The following is a 23020-nucleotide window of genomic DNA, read 5'->3' on the forward strand; positions in this document are numbered from 1 at the left end:
ATTGGCATAAAGTTTTAAAGGTTTTTTGCAGTCACATAATGATAATCATATCATACTTAGGCTCACAGACAAAAGAGCGCCCGCTTTCCATCTTACAAGCTTCAACATAATTACCTGTTATGCTGACGGGTGTCTTAGACAATACGAAACCGAATCCATGTACGAAGAAAGGAATATAAAGAAGTACCGATGTTAATTCTCCAACTCATTTCATATCTCATAATTTCGTGTTCTTATACTTTCTTTCCATTCAGAACTGACTGTCGGTTGAAACAAGTAGGATCTCGTAGCATTGCATTAAATTGTCGCTTAATTATGAAGTCCATTTCTACACAAGTAGTTCTCGTACTTTTCCTTGGTGTTATCATCTCACAAAGCGGTAAGTAGACCTAGGTCGCATTTGCTTCATCAAAGCATGATGAGAGCAAGTTTTACGTAGCAAATAGATACTGATCGTATGAATCGGTAAGAACACTGTGTATGGACCAACGATTATTGATTATCGAAATATGTAGGGCCTACGCAATAGCATATTACCCATAAAACGAAATCATAATTTTACGGATAATATCCTGATAAGTGTGTATCAAGATATACATCATAACACAAAAAAATAAGTTACAAATTAAAAACCATTAATATAGCAAACTGACTTTACTACTGAATACATCTTATTCTTATATCTAGCTCCACCCACTTGGATCTACATCATTGATGGAAAGGGGGTTCGTTATTACTTTAACAACCTCTCTATAACGGTAAAAGCTGACCAACGGAATGACATTACATGTGAAGCATATGGAGCAAATCCTCCTTCAGTATTGGATTGGCATGTACCAGATGATATAGTTATAGATCTTCAGGATCAGTCTGATGTTATTGAAGACGGATCTTACATCTCTCGTAAAGCTGTCACAATCACACCCACCAGGGATGACCACAAAAAGATTCTTAGCTGCATCGCGTCACACCCAGAACTACAAAATGAACGACTACGCTCAGTTCATCTCAATGTTCATGGTGTGTATATCATATAGGTTGTCTTTGTAGAAACCATTCTTAGTCTTTTGAGAGCCTGTTGTTGCCTCCACCGTAGAATATAAAATAACCAAATGTCTGAGCGAATCTATTCCTTTGCAGATGGATTTACATTATCTGTGCATTTTATTTTCATGTCCACATAGCATGCGTAATATACAGGAAAATGTTTTTAATGTATGTACTAAAACATTCAGTCTCCTCAATATCATTTTACCGAAGTGTAAATTCGATACCATCCATAATACGGCCCTCCCGCCCCCCTCTCCTTAGTTTTCCATCTCACACACTCAAAATGTCTCATTATGTTTTGATTTTAAGTTCTCCCAAGGGATGTGCTGCTCTTTCAAATTGGAGGAAACCAGAACTATTCAACCGTCCTGAAGGTTCAAGAAGATTCACCGACTTCAATCACTTGTAAAAGTATTGGGTCATTCCCAGCGACCAAACTATTATTCCAGTTAGTAGGGGGTACTGGTCAAGCTGACAATACCCCCCTTCGCGCAAATATCTCAAGCAAAAGAAGTGTTTTAGACGATAAGTTGTTCGACTCTGAGGGTACTATAACCATTCACCCAAATATTGAGCGTCATGGGAAGTACATTTATTGCTACGCATCACTTGAAAAACACATAGTTGGATTTAAGTTCGCCAAAGTAATCGTTTATGGTGAGTTTTTCTTCCTCCTTTTTAATTGGCATTTCTAAACTTCATCTTTAACTCATTCAAATGTTTTTCGATATCTTGCCATGTTAGGTGTTATATGTTGTTGACCGCCAACATTTATATGATAAAGTATATTCTAAATAGTTATTTTCAGCTTCTCACAATATTCTGAAAGAGGCCACATCGTCATCGCTGATATTGAGGATAAACGCTATCTAAGGGTGCAGGGTGTGTTTTCTCCATCCGACAAACAAAATAATACGTTATGTGGGTTATTTTTGACACATATTCTTCAGTTTACGACATTGATCTACTAGTACATATTACTATTCTGTTTACGTTTCGTTCAAAGGCCCACCAGAAGGCATCAAGATTACTTCCCCTATGGACCTATACGATGGCATAGAAGTCAATGTAACCTGCAAGGCTGTTAATGGATACCCCGCACCGCATATCCATTGGTACATCGGATTAAGAAATCTTACAGAGGATTCGGATTTGAACATAATTGAAAATGAAGCCGGTCGATATGATGCTAAAAGCATCCTAAATCTAATACCGACGAGGTTCGATCATGGGAAAAGTCTTCTATGCGAGGCAGTTCAACCTACAACACATCCAGCTCGTTCGGTGAATCAAAGCTTGGTTATGAACATAACTTGTAAGTGGTGACTTTTTAATTGCATTTACGACTGGTGGACTGGTTGAATAGATAATAATAGTTAACCTGTTTGAATTACAAATGATCTTGTCTGTCTAAATACTTTCCTCGTTGACTTTTTGATTATTTAAGATAATTTTTTTCTGCTTGTGCTGTCCGCTTGTCATGCTTGTTATGTGTTAAACAATATTTCTAAAGAAAACCTGACTATTCGGATTTCTTTTTACGTTCACACACTGTAAATGTAGAAACGAGACAAACTTTATCCAAAATTAACTGCAACCTTCTTTTCAGAAAATTATTGGACAATGTTTTGTTTTGTGTTTTGCTTCTTTTTACGTACATGCCCTTGATTTTATCATCCCTCTTTATCCTGTCCCCATGATTATTACAATTTTCTTACTTCATGTTTATTTCTAGCAAATTTCTATTTTGTGTCTGTGATGTAGATCACCCCGTTGTGATAATTAAAGCTCGACATCTTACATCAAACAAAGCAAGTGGGACTACTAAGCTCGTGTTGACATGCAAAGCGGACGCCAATCCTCCTGTCAATACCTTCGTTTGGCTATGCAACGAAACTGTAGTGTCTAACGACACCAACTACAGACTCACCGAGACTATATATGAAGATACAACACTAACCTCGAGCGTACTTGCGATTCAAAACCCACTCTCCAAATATCATTGTGTTTATAAATGCACCGCTCTATCAGAATACGACTCAAGAAGTGCAGAATTCAATTCACTTTATTTGTGTAAGCTGACTATTCTCATTTACTCTTGAAATAATAACAAATAAAGTGATGTGATCAAAATAATTCTAAATACTCTGTGGTTTTACATACATATATTTGATGTTTTTGGTCTTATACCAAACAAAAAGAAAACATTGTTAGACATGTGGCTTTTATTGGAAAATAGGTGAATTTGATATGTTGTATTTCAAATCGAATCAAGAAAATGAATAAATGAAGTAATACATTTTCATTTTGTTTCAAAATCAAATATTCATTTAATCCAACCAATAATGTCTTAGCACAGAAATATTGCGGTATTGATTTAATATTTCATTTTTGTTATTAACGTATTCCGTTATGTTTTTTTAACCCTTTTTCTTTTGTTTTACAGATTTTATCCCGAATCCACCATCTGATTTCATCATTCACCGAAATCAGACGAGATCTTCATCTCTTTTCGTTGCCTGGCAACCAGGATCAACATTAGGGTATGAGAACATTGCTATATTGGCCATATGCACGTTGTCGTTAAACAAATCCTCATACATGATTAAACTTTTGTAAATAGTTCCAAGAACCAAAACGGAGATTGATAAAAATTAGAACGAAGTGAAACGATCACTTGGACAAGAATATGATTTCAAGAAACGGAGCAGTGTGAAAAAAAATAGGAGTATCACTTTCCACACTTCAATTGTGAACATCGTTTTCCCCCTACTTTTATTGCGTTTGAGCTTAGTTTTACAAAAATAAAACTACATTCGTTATAACATAAAATACTTTTATTTTGCTCGTTGTTTGAATGTGAGTTCAATGAAACAAAGGCTTGTTCATTTTAGTGTTCAATTTGAACAGATTTCTACACTCGCATAAAACCCATGATATCATATACTGCATACTATATGTTGATACCCTCTTGCATAATGATAATCATACTCAAGCCCACTGACGAAAGAGCGCCCGCTTTCGATCTAACCAACTTGTGTTACCTGCTATGTTCATGGGTATTTAAAACAGTTTGCGAAACCGAATCTATAAAGGAGGGAAAATAAGGAAGTGCCATTGTTAATTTTCCAAACATTTCATGTTTCATAATTTCAGGTTCTTTTACTCTGCTTGCATTTAGAATCTACTGTCGATCTGAAGAGACAGAACGTTGTCACGTTGCCTATGATCACTGAATGATGACGTCTATTTCAATGCAATTAATTCTCGGTCTTTGCCTTGAAATTATCATTTCACAAAGCTGTAAGTATGATGTGAAGTGTAATTTCTTTCATGAAAGTAGCTTGTATGAAGCAAATGAGCACTGTTCACGTGAATATGCAGGAGTTAGCACAGATGCGTGAATATGGCCCCTAAATTATTTGTAGGCCACATGAGGGATGATAGTTACTTCAACGGAACTTCGAATATTCTACTAGGGCATCTTATTATATAATTGTATTTCTAAGAATGTATCCTTTTACGTAAAATGCTTTACAAAAATAAAGAATGGTGTATCTAATACTTGAATGCATTAAGTTTACGTGAATGCATTATATTTTTTCATCGCAAGCTCCACCCACTTGGCTCTATATCATTGATGGAGAGGGCATCATTTACAACTCAAACAACATCTCCCTAACCGTAATAACTGACCAACAACAAAACATCACATGTGAAGCATATGGAGCAAGACCCACTGCAGTATTAGAATGGCGTTTACCTGATGATATGGCAGTTGTTCACGATCAGTCTGATGATATTCTAGACGGATCTTACATCTCTCAGAAAGCCGTGACAATCACTCCCTCAAGGGATGACCACGGAAAGATTCTTCGCTGCATCGCATCACATCGAGAACTACCAGAAAACCTTCAATGCATAGTACATGTGAATGTACATGGTAGGTATTTTGTATAAATACATCTGTCTGTAGGTTATCTATACCGATGGCTGCCTCATTTACTCCCAGCTTGTCATCGTCCATTTTACACAAACCTCTTTACATTGAGCGACATTACTCTTAGACAAATCGGTTTTTTTTCTTGCAAATAATTTATTTCATCTGCCGATGTTAATATCATTCTCAGTATACCAAAAAAAAAATGCTAACGGCATGTCTCTTATAAAATTCATCCAATTCTACATGCCATTTAGCATCTGTTAATAATGTGCAACAGAACTCTTTATTTCCATTCCTTCTCCTTTCCCCTGCCTCTGTCTCTATCCCTTTGACTCGCTCTTTCACTTTTCCTTTCAAGTTCTTCCTACAAGTGTGTTGCTCTTTCCAACTGGAGGCAGCCAGTCCCAGACAAGACTCATATACGTTCAAGAGGATTCACCGACTTCAATCACATGTAGAAGCATTGGGTCATTCCCAACCACTCAACTATACTTTCAGTTAGAAAATGGCAATGATCTCGACGAAAGAATTCTTCCAAATATCTCAAGCGAAAGAAACATTTTAGACGATGCTCTTTTTGACACCGAGGGTACTGTCATCTTACACTTAAATATTGTGCATCACGGAAGGTACATCAAATGCTTCGTATCGCTTGAAAAATCTATAGTGGAATTGCTGTATGCCAAAGTAATCGTTTACGGTGAGTTCTTCTTTACCCATTTAGGTTTGCAATTTTTGAAACTGCATTTCCTATTCATACACAATATTGATGCAGGTGTTCCCTTTCATTCACATGCTAAAGAAATATTCTAAATTGCATTGTTTAGGATTTCTTACAATTTTCATTGCCAAAAATGGGCCACGTCGTCATCGCTTATATTAAGTTTTCACATAATCTAAGAAAATGAAGGCTTGCAAAAAAGTATTTTCCACCCTTGTACAAATCGCAAAATACATTAAGGGGGTTCAAATTCAACATGAACTTCGTTTTTCGTTTTTTAAAGCATCTAATTATGCATTTTGTTTTTACGTTTCGTTCAAAGGCCCACCAGAAGGCATCAATATTACTTCCCCTATGGACCTATACGATGGCATAGAAATCAATGTAACCTGCAAAGCTGTTAATGGATACCCCGCACCGCATATCCATTGGTACATCGGATCAAGAAATCTTACAGAGGATTCATCTTTAAACATAAGTGAAAATAAAGCTGGTCGATATGATGCTGAAAGCACTCTTACTCTAATACCGACGAGATTTGACAATGGGAAACACCTTCTCTGCGAGGCACTTCAACCTCCAGCATTCCAAACTCGTTCGATGAATCAAAGCTTGGTTCTGAACATTACATGTAAGTTTTGGTTTTGGTAATGGCTTTGATAAGACTTCTTGCTGCTGGTTGGATAGATAGGGGACCTTTAAAAAATGCAAACGACCTTGATCATGTTGTCCTCGTTGGCCCATTGGCTTTTTAAAACATTTTTCTCTGATCTTCCTGCTCGCATCTTAAGTACATGTTTTAGAAATTGTAAAGAAAACTATAAACGTCGCCATGAGACAAATTATATAGAAAATGACACTGCAACTTTTTTTTACAAAGTAATTAGACAACATTTTGATTTCCATCTTGCCTCTTTCTAAGAAAAAAAATCATCGATTTCTGTCCTTTTCTTGTGATCCGTATGCTTCTTTTATTTCATATTCATTACTGGCAAATTGCATTTTGTTTCTTTGGTCTAGATGCTCCCGTTGTGTCAATTACTGTCATGCGTCGTACATCGAGCAAAGCAAGTGGGACTACGGACCTCGTGTTGATATGTAAAGCGGACGCTAATCCTCTTGTCACTACCTTCGTTTGGCTTTGCAACGAAACTGTAGTGTCCAAGGACACCAATAACTACAGATTCATCGAGACAATATCGGAAAACGCAACACTAACGTCCAGTGGACTTGGGATTCAAAACCCACTCTCCAAGTATTATTCTGTTTATAAATGCACCGCTATATCAGAATACGGCTCGGGAAGTGCGGTATTCGATTCCCTTTATTTGTGTAAGCTTACAACATTTTTTTTTATTTTCTAATAATCGAATAACAAATAAAAGTATTTTAATATTTCTAAATGATTTTTGTAAATTTTAATAAATAATTTATGTCGGTTTGGTCTGAATACAGGAAGAATCATCATTCTTGTGGCTTGTTTCCCTAAACATTGTAAACTAGTTGAATATGATATGTTTCACTTTAAACTTAACAGATAATAAGGAGTAAATGAATTAACAAAATTTGTTTCAATATAAACATATACGTTGTCCTATCAATAATGTTTTATTACATAGAATATTGATGTATTGATTTAACATTTTGTTAATCTTTATAAATTCATTTTCTGTTTTTTACAGATTTTATCCCGAATCCACCTTCTGGGTTTATCATCCGCCAAATCCAGACGAGATCTTCATCTCTTTTTGTTGCCTGGCAACCAGGATTCATCATCGGGAAATAAGACAAAAACATCTTTCCGAAAGTAAGGACCATGATATCAAATGATATGAGATCAGTAAAATGTAAAGTTTCATAGTAGCTTATATTAGCCATCGTATCGCCCACGTGCTTTTACAATATAAACACTCGAAAATGTGATACATCCGATGGTTATCTATTGCATATTATTTGATTGAATCAAAGGGTCTTTGAAGAGAAATGTATTTTATGGAATAAGTATAGTTTTGATAAATAAAAATATTTTTTTAAATGTATCATGACATATACAAAGGATAATACCATGTGGTATATTGGATATGTCAGTGAATGTTGGTACCTGAAATTGTAAAGGTAGCCTTCAATCATTTTCCTCGCTATCACACTCTTGATGAATAAAACAACAAAAAAGAGATCGTTCAATTCTATGAGCAGCTGAATAAAAAACAAAAAAAAAGATAACAAGCTAAGACGAAACATGTGTATGAGTGCTTGTATTTGTTCTCCAATATGCTGGAACACTCCGTAATATAGGATAAAATATTATAATTTAGACACAAGTAGCAATTTATTAGCATCATTTTGATAACCGTCTCTGAGACGTATTTAGCTTGTGCCCAGTTTTCTCAAATTCAAACAGTTTGTCGGCTGCGTTGAATGCTTTCTGTTGTGTGTAACTCATGTGCACCCACTATTATTAACTACACTGTACATTCATGGTGCATTGAATATACTGTATGTAGGTCATGCTGGGTTCATACAGTGATTATGTGTTGTAACATGTAGTACAGATTCGCTCAATAAACGTTGTCATTGAAACCACACCTCATTCATTAAGAACCAAAATGAGATTTTAAAAAAGAAGAATCAGATCAAAGTGAATTGACCACTTTAACAAGACCACCACTGACGGAAACGAAACACAGTGTGAAATATATCTAGGAGTATAGACACCTTCCGTACTTCAATCATGAGCATCGCTTCCCCCTACTTTTAGAGCGCGTGGGCTTAACTAAATTTACATTCGTTATAACATGAAATACAATTACAATATCCGTTCGTTGTTTGAATATGAGTTTAATGAAAAATGCGCTTGTTCATATTGGCATAAAGTTTTAAAGGATTTTTGCAGTCACATAATGATAATCATATCATACTTAGGCTCACAGACAAAATAGCGCCCGCTTTCCATCTAACAAGCTTTAACATACTTAACTTTTATGTTGACGTGTGTCTTAGACAATACGAAACCGAATCCATGTACGAAGAAAGGAATATAAAGAAGTACCGATGTTAATTCTCCAACTCATTTCATATCTCATAATTTCGTGTTCTTATACTTTCTTTCCATTCAGAACTGACTGTCGGTTGAAACAAGTAGGATCTCGTATCATTGCATTAAATTGTCCCTTAATTATGATGTCTATTTCTACACAAGTAGTTCTCGTACTTTTCCTTGGTGTTATCATCTCACAAAGCGGTAAGTAGACCTAGGTCGCATTTGCTTCATCAAAGCATGATGAGAGCAAGTTTTACGTAGCAAATAGATACTGATCGTATGAATTGGTAAGAACACTGTGTATGAACCAACGATTATTGATTATCGAAATATGTAGGGCCTACGCAATAGCATATTACCCATAAAACGAAATCATAATTTTACGGATAATATCCTGATAAGTGTGTATCAAGATATACATCATAACACAAAAAAATAAGTTACAAATTAAAAACCATTAATATAGCAAACTGACTTTACTACTGAATACATCTTATTCTTATATCTAGCTCCACCCACTTGGATCTACATCATTGATGGAAAGGGGGTTCGTTATTACTTTAACAACCTCTCTATAACGGTAAAAGCTGACCAACGGAATGACATTACATGTGAAGCATATGGAGCAAATCCTCCTTCAGTATTGGATTGGCATGTACCAGATGATATAGTTATAGATCTTCAGGATCAGTCTGATGTTATTGAAGACGGATCTTACATCTCTCGTAAAGCTGTGACAATCACACCCACCAGGGATGACCACGAAAAGATTCTTAGCTGCATCGCGTCACACCCAGAACTACAAAATGAACGACTACGCTCAGTTCATCTCAATGTTTATGGTGTGTATGTCATATAGGTTGTCTTTGTTTGTAGAAGTCATTCTTAGTCATTTGAGAGCCTGTTGATTTCTCCACTGCAGTGTATAAAATGTTTTAGCGAATCTATTCCTTTGCAGATGGATTTACATTATCTGTGCATTTTGCTTTGAATTCATGTCCACATAGCATGCGTAATAGACAGGAAAATGGTTTTAATGTATGTACTAAAGCATTCAGTCTCCTCAATATCATTTTACCAAAGTGTAAATTCGATACCATCCATAATACGGCCCTCCCGCCCCCCTCTCCTTAGTTTTCCATCTCACACACTCAAAATGTCTCATTATGTTTTGATTTTAAGTTCTCCCAAGGGATGTGCTGCTCTTTCAAATTGGAGGAAACCAGAACTATTCAACCGTCCTGAAGGTTCAAGAAGATTCACCGACTACAATCACTTGTAAAAGTATTGGGTCATTCCCAGCGACCAAACTATTATTCCAGTTATTAGGGGGTACTGGTCAAGCTGACAATACCCCCCTCCGCGCAAATATCTCAAGCAAAAGAAGTGTTTTAGACGATAAGTTGTTCGACTCTGAGGGTACTATAACCATTCACCCAAATATTGAGCGTCATGGGCAGTACATTTATTGCTACGCATCACTTGAAAAACACATAGTTGGATTTAAGTTCGCCAAAGTAATCGTTTATGGTGAGTTTTTCTTCCTCCTTTTTAATTGGCATTTTTAAACTTCATCTTTAACTCATTCAAATGTTTTTCGATATCTTGCCATGTTAGGTGTTATATGTTGTTGACCGCCAACATTTATATGATAAAGTATATTCTAAATAGTTATTTTCAGCTTCTTACAATATTCTGAAAGGGGCCACATCGTCATCGCTGATATTGAGGATAAACGCTATCTAAGGGTGCAGGGTGTGTTTCCTCCCTCCGACAAATAAAATAATACGTTATGTGGGTTATTTTTGACACATATTCTTCAGTTTACGACATTGATCTATGTATTACTATTCTGTTTACGTTTCGTTCAAAGGCCCACCAGAAGGCATCAAGATTACTTCCCCTATGGACCTATACGATGGCATAGAAGTCAATGTAACCTGCAAGGCTGTTAATGGATACCCCGCACCGCATATCCATTGGTACATCGGATTAAGAAATCTTACAGAGGATTCGGCTTTGAACATAATTGAAAATGAAGCCGGTCGATATGATGCTAAAAGCATCCTAAATCTAATACCGACGAGGTTCGATCATGGGAAAAGTCTTCTATGCGAGGCAGTTCAACCTACAACACATCCAGCTCGTTCGGTGAATCAAAGCTTGGTTCTGAACATAACATGTAAGTGGTGACTTTTTAAATGCATTTAATACGACTGGTGGACTGGTTGAATAGATAATAATAGTTAACCCGTTTGAATTACAAATGATCTTGTCTGTCTACACACTTTCCTCGTTGACTTTTTGATTATTTAAGATATTTTTTCTGCTTGTGCTGTCCCCTTGTCATGCTTGTTATGTGTTAAACAATATTTCTAAAGAAAACCTGACTATTCGGATTTCTTTTTACGTTCACACACTGTAAATGTAGAAACGAGACAAACTTTATCCAAAATGAACTGCAACTTTCTTTTCAGAAAGTTATTGGACAATGTTTTGTGTTTTGCTTCTTTTTACGTACATGCCCTTGATTTTATCATCCCTCGTTATCCTGTCCCCATGATTATTATAATTTCTTATTTCATGTTTATTTCTAGCAAATTTCTATTTGTGTCTGTGATGTAGATCACCCCGTTGTGATAATTACAGCTCGACATCTTACATCAAACAAAGCAAGTGGGACTACTAAGCTCGTGTTGACATGCAAAGCGGACGCCAATCCTCCTGTCAATACCTTCGTTTGGCTATGCAACCAAACTGTAGTGTCTAACGACACCAACTACAGACTCACCGAGACTATATATGAAGATACAACACTAACCTCGAGCGTACTTGCGATTCAAAACCCACTCTCCAAATATCATTGTGTTTATAAATGCACCGCTCTATCAGAATACGACTCAAGAAGTGCAGAATTCAATTCACTTTATTTGTGTAAGCTGACTATTCTCATTTACTCTTGAAATAATAACAAATAAAGTGATGTGATCAAAATAATTCTAAATACTCTGTGGTTTTACATACATATATTTGATGTTTTTGGTCTTATACCAAACAAAAAGAAAACATTGTTAGACATGTGGCTTTTATTGGAAAATAGGTGAATTTGATATGTTGTATTTCAAATCAAATCAAGAAAATGAATAAATGAATTAATACATTTTCATTTTGTTTCAAAATCAAATATTCATTTAATCCAACCAATAATGTCTTAGCACAGAAATATTGAGGTATTGATTTAATATTTCATTTTTGTTATTAACGTATTCCGTTATGTTTTTTTTACCCCTTTTCTTTTGTTTTACAGATTTTATCCCGAATCCACCATCTGATTTCATCATTCACCGAAATCAGACGAGATCTTCATCTCTTTTCGTTGCCTGGCAACCAGGATCAACATTAGGGTATGAGAACATCGCTATATTGGCCATATGCACGTTGTCGTTAAACAAATCCTCATACATGATTAAACTTTTGTAAATAGTTCCAAGAACCAAACGGAGATTGATAAAAATAAGAACGAAGTGAAACGATCACTTGGACAAGAATATGATTTCAAGAAACGGAGCAGTGTGAAAAAAAATAGGAGTATCACTTTCCACACTTCAATTGTGAACATCGCTTTCCCCTACTTTTATTGCGTTTGAGCTTAGTTTTACAAAAATAAAACTACATTCGTTATAACATAAAATACTTTTATTTTGCTCGTTGTTTGAATGTGAGTTCAATGAAACAAAGGCTTGTTCATTTTAGTGTTCAATTTGAACAGATTTCTACACTCGCATAAAACCCATGATATATACTGCATACTATATGTTGATACCCTCTTGCATAATGATAATCATACTCAAGCCCACTGACGAAAGAGCGCCCGCTTTCGATCTAACGAACCTGTGTTACCTGCTATGTTCATGGGTATTTAAAACAGTTTGCGAAACCGAATCTATAAAGGAGGGAAAATAAGGAAGTGCCATTGTTAATTTTCCAAACATTTCATGTTTCATAATTTCAGGTTCTTTTACTCTGCTTGCATTTAGAATCTACTGTCGATCTGAAGAGACAGAACGTTGTCACATTGCCTATGATCACTGAATGATGACGTCTATTTCAATGCATTTAATTCTCGGTCTTTGCCTTGAAATTATCATTTCACAAAGCTGTAAGTATGATGTGAAGTGTAATTTCTTTCATGAAAGTAGCTTGTATGAAGCAAATGAGCACTGTTCACGTGAATATGCAGGAGTTAGCACAGATGCGTGAATATGGCCCCTAAATTATTTGTAGGCCACATGAGGGATGATAGTTACTTCAACGGAACTTAGAATATTCTACTAGGGCATCTTATTATATAATTGTATTTCTAAGAATGTATCCTTTTACGTAAAATGCTTTACAAAAATAAAGAATGATGCCTCTAATACTTGAATGCATTAAGTTTACGTGAATGCATTATATTTTTTCATCGCAAGCTCCACCCACTTGGCTCTATATCATTGATGGAGAGGGCATCATTTACTACTCAAACAACATCTCCCTAACCGTAATAGCTGACCAACAACAAGACATCACATGTGAAGCATATGGAGCAAGGCCAACTGCAGTATTGGAATGGCGTTTACCTGATGATATAACAGTTGTTCATCACGATCAGTCTGATGATATTCAAGACAGCTTTTACATCTCTCAGAAAGCCGTGACAATCACTCCCTCAAGGGATGACCACGGAAAGATTATTCGCTGCATCGCATCACATCAAGAACTATCAAAAAACCTTCAATGCACAGTAAATATGAATGTACATGGTAGGTATTTTGTATAAACAAGAGATATCACCTATCACCTTGGTATAAATATATCTGTCTATAGGTTATGAATACCGATGGCTGCCTCATTTACTCCCAGCTTGTCATCGCCCATTTTACACAAACCGCTTTACATTGAGCAATATTACTCTTAGACAAATCGATTTATTTTTCTTTCAAATATATTCATTTCATTTGCCGATGTTAATATCGTTCTATGTATACAAAAAAACAAAAATGCTTACCCCGTGTCTCTTATAAAATTCATCCATTTCTACATGCCATTTAGCATCTGTTGATAATGTTCAACTCTTTATTGCAATTCCTTCTCTTTTCCTCTTTCTCTGTCTCTCTTTATTCCTTTGACTCGCCCTTTCACTTTTCCTTTGAAGTTCTTCCTATGAGTGTGTTCCTCTTTCCAACTGGAGGTATCCAGTCCCGGACAAGACTCATTTACGTTCAAGAAGATTCACCGACTTCAATCACATGTAGAAGTATTGGGTCATTCCCAGCCACTGAACTATCCTTTCAGTTAGAAAGTGGCAATGACAAGACCGTCTGCTTCCCCAATATTGGATACTATGTTGGTACTTTAAATTGTAAAGGGCGCCTTCATTCATTTTCCTCACCATCACACTCTTGATGAATCAAACAAGTAGAGAGATCGTTGAAATCTATTAGCAGCTGAATAGAAAAACAATATTAACTGATTAAGCTAAGAAGATACATGTGCATGAGTGCTTGTATTTGTTCGCCAAAAAGCTGAAACTCTTTGTAGTATAGGATAATTTAGACACAATTAGCAATTTATTAGCATCATTTTGATTACCATCTCTGAGACGTATTTAGCTTGTACCAAGTTTTCTCAATTTCAAATAGTCCGTTGGCTGTGTTTTATGCCTTCTGTTGAAAGAGACCCTATTTGCACACTGTACTCTCAATGTTACATTGAACTCACTGAATGTAGGTCATGCTGGGCTAATCAAGATCAAGAGATATGTGTTGAAGTGCAGATTCGCTCTACACACGCATTCACTGAAACCAAGCATTAGGAGATAATCAAAGCACACTTTGTGCATAGGAATGTCCTCCAGAATATTCAGATCCTCAGTTGAGGTCCTCCTGTCATCCATTTCGTCCCATTATTCCCAATATGGCTATGTGCCAGTAGCATCAGGACGTGATGCCACCTCCAGCTACTCAATTTTTGTAAGATGGCTTTATATCTCTTCCAAATCCGGGTTGAGGACATTGTAGCAATCTCCATAAAGTTCAAAGCCAACTTCCTTCTGTTGGTTATTCCCATCTTTGAGAGAAGAAACGGAGAGACTTTGTTCGATATCCACTGCAGATAAGGGGGGGGGGGGGGGGGCTACAACCCCCCACCTTCCGACTTTGAAAACTTTGTTAGACAAGGGATTTCTGACATTCGGTCAATGCTTTCTAGTTTTGAGGAGTCTCTAGCTTTTCAGGATGTTGCACAACGGAATTGGAGAAGAAGGTTACTCCTCTCGAGAAACAGGTGTAGGATTTATGATCACGCATTTCGACCCATGAATCCCGTCTTGAAATGGCAGAGCTAGCCAAAAACAAGTTGGAGCGTTTCTCCAGGAGATATAACTTTAGAATCGTTGGGGTACCATTTCATCCCAATGAGAACCCCATGGAAGTTGTAAATCATTTTCTTACTGAGTATTTTGATATGGAACACCCACAGATAGAACGAGCCCATCGGTACGGCCCTCAAGTGAAGAACCTGCCACTCCATCTTCTGGTAAAAATGTTGTCGTATCAGGACAAGAGGTAGGCCTACATTGTTTCGCAGCAGAGAAAAAAGCTAGAAAGGGAAAGAATATATATATCATCGATGATCTAACGTTAAGAGGTAGAGAAGAGAAGAAGAAATGGATGAATGAATGAAGGAAGGAAGGAACGCGGCGTTCCGTTCGGGAGCACGTTACCATTTCTCTGCCGGAAAATGGCGGCAAGGGCGTGGCAACTTAGCACCATTCTCCAAGACCAGCGCCGCTGACTCGCCTGCACAGAACGTCTCGTGGGAAACTCAGGCAAGGCACGATACTCCAGGGAAGGAACCAGCGTTCATATATTCTCCTACACACCCACTGCCACACCCCCTTCCACGTCTTCTACCGGTGTTTAGGACCTCCTCATATTGATCGTATCGTCACAGCGTAAGTGCATCGTGATCCCGACGACGATGATTTGGTTCTTCCTTGATCTGATTGGCATGGAATTATTTTGAATAACGAATTGCGAAAGGTATGGAAAACAATATTTACTCTACTTATGTTTGGCGAAAACATTTCTACTGCCACAAAGTTCTTGTTTGCGATACGGAGTCTTTCGGTGAAATGTTACAGAAGTTACCTTTACTCATTCAAAGAAAAAGAACCGATATTGAAGCAACGATACAAGTTGATCTTTGTAACTTTTGTCTACATAGACACTTTAATTAATTCTCATGTTATGATGGACAAAACATTCTAATTCAAGCTATAAATAATACAATTGAAACGACCTCATTTGTAATCCATTTTACGTGGTCGGTATATTGGTGAAAATATTCACTTTATCTTAGATATGATTGAATTTACAAATGAACATAATATTCCAGGTTTTATGTTAATGGCCGACATAGTAAAGGCAAGCTTTGAAATATTTTAGTTTTGGTGAAGATTTGATATTATGGATTAGACTTAAGTACAATTATATATATTATTGTATTTTGAATAATGGACATGCTTCAGATTTTTTTCAAATTTCATGTGAAGTAAGGCAGGGCTGCCCTTTAAGTCTTCTTTTTAATATCATTTGTAAAGAAATGATGTGTTTATGGATAAGGGGAAACAGTGATATTAAAGGTATAACAGTGAATGGAATAGAAATGAAGCTTAACTCTTTTACAGATGACACAACATTTTATATAAATGACGTCAAGTCTCTTAAACTCATTATGTATATTTTTGATGAATTTAAGGTTTTTTTAAGGGCTTTGTATTATTCGAAATAAATTCTGAAATTGTGGCACTTGGTTATTATAAAGCACATCCTCCAGACATATCCTTTTCCGGATTAAGAATTCCCAATGGCCCATTTTGATTATTAGGAGTATATCTTTCACCTGACTTAAAATACATATTTGAATTGAATTTTATTCCAAAGCTTTAAAAAATAAAGAATGTTTTAAGAGTATGGAAAATGAGAAATTTAACTCCAATAGGGAAAATAACTGTTTTGAAGTCTCTCGGCCTTTCTCAAATTATATTTCTATTGTCTGTATTACCAAAACCTCCAGAAGATTTTGTGAAAGAATGAGAAAATTTAACTTACGCTTTTATTTGGAATGAAATACCGGGTAAAATCAGTCGTCTTACAATTAGTAGAGACTATAGTCAAGGTGAATTGAAAATGTTACATTTGCCTTCTGTAATTTCTGGCTTGAAAATTGCGTGGGTTAAAAGTTATATGAGCACAGAAAATAAAGGAAAATGGAAATGTTTTTTTCGAACTCAACTTGGTCACCTTTAGACATGTTGGAGGAAAATCGTTTTGGACATGTAATTTAAAATACGATGATCCCAAAATATAACAAATCAAAAATAAATTCATTCGAGAAATTTTAATTAATTGGAGTTGTTTAACATTCTCTCCTAATTTATCCGATTTGAATATAAAGAATCAAATGTTATGGAATAACTCATTGATCAAAGTAGATGGGAAAGTTATATATAAACAACTTTGGCTTAAAAATGGGATCATCAGTATTGAACATTTAATGGATGGACCAAACAGTTTTCTCTCACATGCAACTTTTTAACAAAAATACAAAATTAATTGTAATTATCTTGAATATTATTCATTGATTTCTGCAATACCCAATAAATAGAAACGTTTTAGTCATCATCTTGTTCAGAGTAGAACACTCAAGAAGTCCCCTACTTCGCAATCAAAATTGGCATCCATTTTAAATGAACCGGTTAATAATTGGAACAAATGGTATATAATTCCCTTTAAATGCTGTCTTTCAAAAAAAATCCGCTACTTTCAATATAAACTTTTCAATTGTATAATGGGGGTGAACAAACCTCTTTAGGATATTGACTTGTCTTGAATCTAATATATATACATTTTGTTCTTCCTCTGTTGAAAGTATTTCACATTTTGGGACTGCCCTGTAACTCAACAATTTATTCAAAACTTCCAAACCTCTTATTTAAACAATGACGTGCATTTGAAAAAGAATTTATTTCTTTTTGGTTGCCCTGACTCTCAATACTCTACTGTAAATCGTTATATTCTTTATGCTAAATATTTTATTTTTTTCGACACGTTGTAAGGGTAATCGGTTGCGTTTTAGCTCTTTTAAGAACGTATTGAAACGCTATTGTGAAATTGAAAGGCTTCTTGGTTAAAAACATCATAATTTTGTTTTATCATTAAATAATAGTACGCATGGAGAGTTGTTGTAAACGTGTTAGCTTCATGTTTTTTCTGTAAATTGAATTGCTTTCGTGTTTGATTTTTGATAAAATCTTTCTATGAAAGAATAAAAAAGAACATCATGTTCAACAAAAGGAGACATTACAAACACATTATAACTACGTATTGGCAGATTTTTTCGAAATCAAAAATTAGTAGTCGAGATGATGAATCTTTTCAGAGAAATTATTTCTTTGAGAACAACAGCTAAATGTATTTTAGCACAGAAGCGCACAAGCATAAGCATGGGGGGGGGGGGGGCGAAGGGAAATTACGCCAACTTTTAAAGAATGCGCTCAAATATTTTTCAGAAGAGACGCTTCTACTGGTTGACCTAAGCATATGCAGAATTTATTGATTGGTTTATGATAAAATATTGGGCATCTCAGAGATAAAAAAAAAGGCAGGGGACGTCCTTACAGAGATAAGACAATTTCCAGAACACCGATATGAGGCAATTTAGCGAGCTGTTATCTTACTAAAATTGCAATAATATTTAAGACAATTTTCAGAATATCACCCCAGGATTGTTTATTTTTGTATTTACTTTGAAAAGATGTCTACAGCTGTATAATAACCAAGGATATGTCGTATACTAAATACTTTGACACATGTACAAATGTACATGAAGAAAATCATATCACACTTACGCCTACTGACAAAAGAGCGCCCGCTTTCAAACTGACAAACTTTAAGCGTTTTGTATGTAATATTGATTGGTGTTTAAGTGTGCGAAACCGAATCACATGACGTATAAAGGGAATATAAGGAAGTAACATTGACAATTTTCCAACATATTGCGAATGTCATCATTTCATGTTCACATACTCTCTTTGAATTTTGGAATCTACGGTCAGTTGAAACATACAGGACCTCCTTGCATTTCCATCCATGTTCACCGAAGGATGATGTCCATTTCTACACACATAATACATGTACTTAGCCTTTGTATCATCATCTCAAGAAGCTGTAAGTATAATGCGTTGTTTTTTCATGGAAGTAGTTTGTGCGAAGCAAATAATTACTGGCCGTATGAATGAGTATGGGATAGCATGAGTGAGTGTATAAAAAAAGGCTGTAAGCCATAATTATGAGGGATAATATAACCAGTATCTTGACGGAGGTCAGAATGTGGACCATTTCCTAATTACTTAATGGACAATTCTCGTCAAATGACCTTTCATTTCTTTAATTATGAAAGGCAGATTTCCAAGCAAGATATTACGTAAGCATGCCTTACATAGCAGGTGGATAAAGTGAGTAGACCAGGTGACTTGAATAGCACATTAATAAACACTCTATGAAGAAATATGTTGCATTCTACTTTGAATGCATATTATAGCATGTTGGACAATGTACCTGGCAAACTGTAAAATACCAGTCGTCCGTGGACGCATGGTTGTTTTTTTGTAGATGTAAATTAAAATCCACAATTTAAAAGAGAATATGAATAATCAATACATCGTAATTAGTGCTTATCTCATTAGATTTTAAATCACCATGTCACTTTTAGTACAAATAGCCTTCCTCTGATCATGTGCAGAATCTTTTGATCATGCACAGAAAGGAACTACGAACTGGCTTATTCTTAGAGTGCATCTTTTTAGAGAATGGTATGCCAAGTTATGTATCAACACACGTAAGATGATTTAAAGAAACAAAATGCATACTGCATGCTTTACATTTTTATTGCAACCTCCAACGAATTGGCCATATATCGGCAAGGGAATCAATTACTATTCAAATCCCACTATAACACAAATCGTCGACCAACAACAAGACATCACAAGTGAAGCATATGGAGCTAGTCCTCATGTAGTCCTGGAATGGCGTTTACCTTATGATATGGTTGGTTTTCATCAGGATCAGTGATGTTATTCATGATAACATTGTACACTGCCGATCTCATTTCAAATGTTCAAACATGCTCTCCTGAGTTATGTCAATGCTATGCTGGTGACACACAGCTGTATATATCATTCAGTCCCACTGAGCATGCTCAAGAACAAGCAGTATCACCTCTCGAAACATGTATTGACTACGTACGGGGATGGATGCTTCGGAGTAGGCTCATGCTAAATGATAGTAAAATTGAATTTATAATTGACACAGCTAAACAAATATCGAAACTGATCTTAAATGGTGTTTCACTTTGAATCTCTTTGATACAACCATCTTTTAGTGCTAGGAATATTGGTGTACAGTTTGATACAGAGATGAATATGAAAGACATATCACTACTGTTTGTAAATCGACACATTACACGGTCTATAACATTTGTCGTATCCGAAATAGATGTAGCAAAAGATTGTTCATGCATGCATCATTATCAATTTTGATTATTGTAATTGTCCACTATAGGATTCCTGACTCTCAATTATTGAAATTACAGAGGGTGCAAAACAGCTGCTTATAGCTTATATTTGGTTGTACAAAACATGCACGCATCACACCAATACCAAGAAACCTACATTGGTTACCAATACGTTAGAGAATAACATTCAAAGTCTCACTTATTTTATACAAAGCACTTCTTGCTCAAGCTCCTGGCTTTATTAAAGAAATATTTAGATATAAAACCAATAATCAAGGCCGCAATTTGCGCAGTTCAACGGATCCTTTACTTTTTCAGATTCCATTCTTCAAAACAAAAGTAACGCTAGGCGATCAAGCATTTGCTTGTGTAATTCATAGATTATCATTAATCGTATCAGACATCTGAGCAAGGCAACTTTAATACATTATTGCCTGCATAAGACTGGGATAAAGTGGTCGCTCAATAAGTTTGCATTTGTTTCACCACGGAGAAATGTATTGCCCGCTCAGGAAATTTATGAGAAAATGAGTGGACAGGTATCGGACAATAATTAAAGCATGTAAAGTAAGCTAACATCCGGGTATTCTACGCGTTTTGTACGCGGCCTTGAACTGCGCAGAACTATACGTCAAGTGGAGACGAATGCTGCGTCCCCAAGCCAGGGGAGCTTCCTGTCAATTTTGTCAAAATGGTAAAGTTCGGAGGCCCAGTGTGCTCAATTTAGATTCCCATTCTTAGACTGTAAATATTAAAATTGTCACAATTCTCGCTTTAGATGTCTGATCTGGTTTATAATAGCAATATTGACTGGCCTGGGGGAGATAGAATATATATCGCCCTCACCAAATTGATATCACCCTCGTCTACCACTCGGGCGATATAAATTGAGATTGGGCGATATATATCGTATCGCCCTGAGGCCAGTCAATATTGCTTTATTATTATTTTTAATATTATAAGATGGAGTTTACATCTCCTGGAAAGTTGCGACTAACGCACCATCTAGGACTGATCACGGGAAGATTCTTAACTGCATCGCATCACATCCAGAACTACCAGAAAACCTTCAATGCTCAGTTCATCTGAGTGTTCATGGTAGGTATTTTCTATTAAAAATCTATCTCTAGATTATGTCGCAATTCCAGTCTCATTTCCTTCATTTTTTTTGTTTATATACACAAACCTCCGATTTATAGAAACATTACTCTAACACAAATCGATTTTTTTTTCTTTCATGTATATTTGCTTTATCCTCCCATTTCATCCTATTTATACAAAAATGGCAAACGGCATATGTCTTTTAAAGATCATAGGATCATTCATGACATTTACTAATTTTAAATTATATTCAATGGAATTATTCAAAACCATTCCTTCCCCCATTTCTATCTTTATCCCTTTACTCGCTCTTTCTCTTTTACTTTGAAGTTCTTCCTATGAGAGTGTTACTCTTTCAACTTGGGGGTAGCCAGTCCCGGTCAAGACTCATGTACAGTGCCGGCCGCGGGAAACGTCACGCCCGAGCACGCAAACAGCCTAGGGGGCTTTCGCGTCTAACCGAGGGTATTCAAGGGGAGCAGTCTAGGGCGTTTAGACGGGCCCGCGGTTTCCCGCGTGCTATATAATATTGGCCGTGCCCGCACTTACCCTCGGAAATCCGAGGGTACGTACATTGCACTATGTTTACATGTACATGTACTTCGATTATCTTGTGATAGACCATTATGTTTTTAAACTAGCGTGATCGGGATCTATTGTAGGTTGAATTTTTGATTTAAGATGTTATTTGTTTTCTTTTATTCTTTAATTTCTGTTTCCCTTTAATTCTTTTCCCTTATTATTTCTTTTCCTTCTTTCCTTCCATGTTTCCTTTCCGTTTTTTCTTCTGTCTTTGTTTCTTTCAAATAATGAAGGAATTATTTTTCTTTCGTTCTTCCCTTTCAATATATATTTTTTCTTTCACACATTCATTCATCTTCCCTTCCTTTATTTTAATTATTTCTTTCTTTATTCATTTCAAGTAATGACAGAAACCGTTATCTGTCCTTTATTCTTTCTTTCAACGTTTTAATCATACTTTTTCCTTTGAATTTTCCTTAATTTTTTCTTTCTTTCCTCTCAATTCATTTCTTGCTTCCTTCTTTCTTCCACTAGCCCTCCCTTCCCTTTCTTGATATATTTTGTTAACAAGTCTAACATTGTGTGGCCTTTTTTTTTGTTGATTTTTTTTGGCCTGGCTCGGTCGATCCTATGTAGTGCTTTGCCGATTGTCCCGTATTTAATTTTGTGAAATCTGGTCACCCCGGCTGGAACGTCGAAGCTATTATCGCAATGAATCTAAACTTTTCGACATATAGATACATGCATATACTCTCGGACGAAGGCCTTCCCCAAGTCTTGACATTTTTTCAGTGCTCATTTATCATTTCCTTTCGCTGGAATAGTCACAATGATCTTTGATTACGATACAACGTTACGACGTGTTTATGACATCGGTCATGCGCGAGGTCGACTCATGATATTTCACCGCCTCCTTTTTGTGCCACGATCTTTCTTTGATTTCTTTAAAGGGGGTTGTCGATTACGATCCGACGTTGGTGTGTTCTTTCGACATCACATCATGCACGGAAGGCAAGAGCCCCACTTA

At 36.0% G+C, this 23020-nt stretch overlaps 1 protein-coding gene and 2 long non-coding RNA genes across 5 annotated transcripts; all 3 read left to right on the forward strand.

The window, feature by feature from the left end:
• Positions 1–260: 260 nt before the first annotated feature.
• On the forward strand, positions 261–8899 carry LOC121420789 (nephrin-like). 2 transcript variants are annotated; one of them, XM_041615425.1, is made up of 13 exons: positions 261–379; positions 688–1020; positions 1360–1707; positions 2057–2365; positions 2815–3123; positions 3497–3593; positions 4232–4353; positions 4664–4993; positions 5352–5693; positions 6037–6345; positions 6735–7046; positions 7397–7521; positions 8831–8899. In XM_041615425.1, exons 1-7 carry the CDS (start codon positions 316–318, stop codon positions 4284–4286), a joined length of 1515 nt encoding a protein of 504 aa, XP_041471359.1. In that variant the 5' UTR covers positions 261–315; the 3' UTR covers positions 4287–4353; positions 4664–4993; positions 5352–5693; positions 6037–6345; positions 6735–7046; positions 7397–7521; positions 8831–8899. The 2 variants fall into 2 exon arrangements, with proteins under 2 accessions (XP_041471359.1, XP_041471360.1); XM_041615426.1 differs by lacking the exon at positions 4232–4353.
• A 2486-nt stretch (positions 8900–11385) lies between these two features.
• Positions 11386–14082, forward strand: LOC121419834. 2 transcript variants are annotated; one of them, XR_005970631.1, is made up of 5 exons: positions 11386–11688; positions 12062–12158; positions 12792–12913; positions 13224–13556; positions 13949–14082. It is a non-coding gene; the product is annotated as an uncharacterized LOC121419834 (long non-coding RNA). The 2 variants fall into 2 exon arrangements; XR_005970632.1 differs by lacking the exon at positions 12792–12913.
• A 4709-nt stretch (positions 14083–18791) lies between these two features.
• Positions 18792–21863, forward strand: LOC121420811. Its single transcript, XR_005970838.1, has 3 exons — positions 18792–19025; positions 21334–21468; positions 21802–21863. It is a non-coding gene; the product is annotated as an uncharacterized LOC121420811 (long non-coding RNA).
• The last annotated feature ends 1157 nt before the right edge of the window (positions 21864–23020 follow it).

This window comes from Lytechinus variegatus, chromosome 8 (assembly GCF_018143015.1).
Source record: "Lytechinus variegatus isolate NC3 chromosome 8, Lvar_3.0, whole genome shotgun sequence".
Taxonomy (NCBI): domain Eukaryota; kingdom Metazoa; phylum Echinodermata; class Echinoidea; order Temnopleuroida; family Toxopneustidae; genus Lytechinus; species Lytechinus variegatus.

Bases quoted from the DNA above. Each gene is read 5' to 3' on its own strand.
- LOC121420789 (XM_041615425.1), top strand. From the start codon at position 316: ATGAAGTCCATTTCTACACAAGTAGTTCTCGTACTTTTCCTTGGTGTT. The intron at 380-687 runs GTAAGTAGACCT...TCTTATATCTAG, and splicing joins TGTTATCATCTCACAAAGCG to CTCCACCCACTTGGATCTAC. The intron at 1,021-1,359 runs GTGTGTATATCA...TTTGATTTTAAG, and splicing joins AGTTCATCTCAATGTTCATG to TTCTCCCAAGGGATGTGCTG.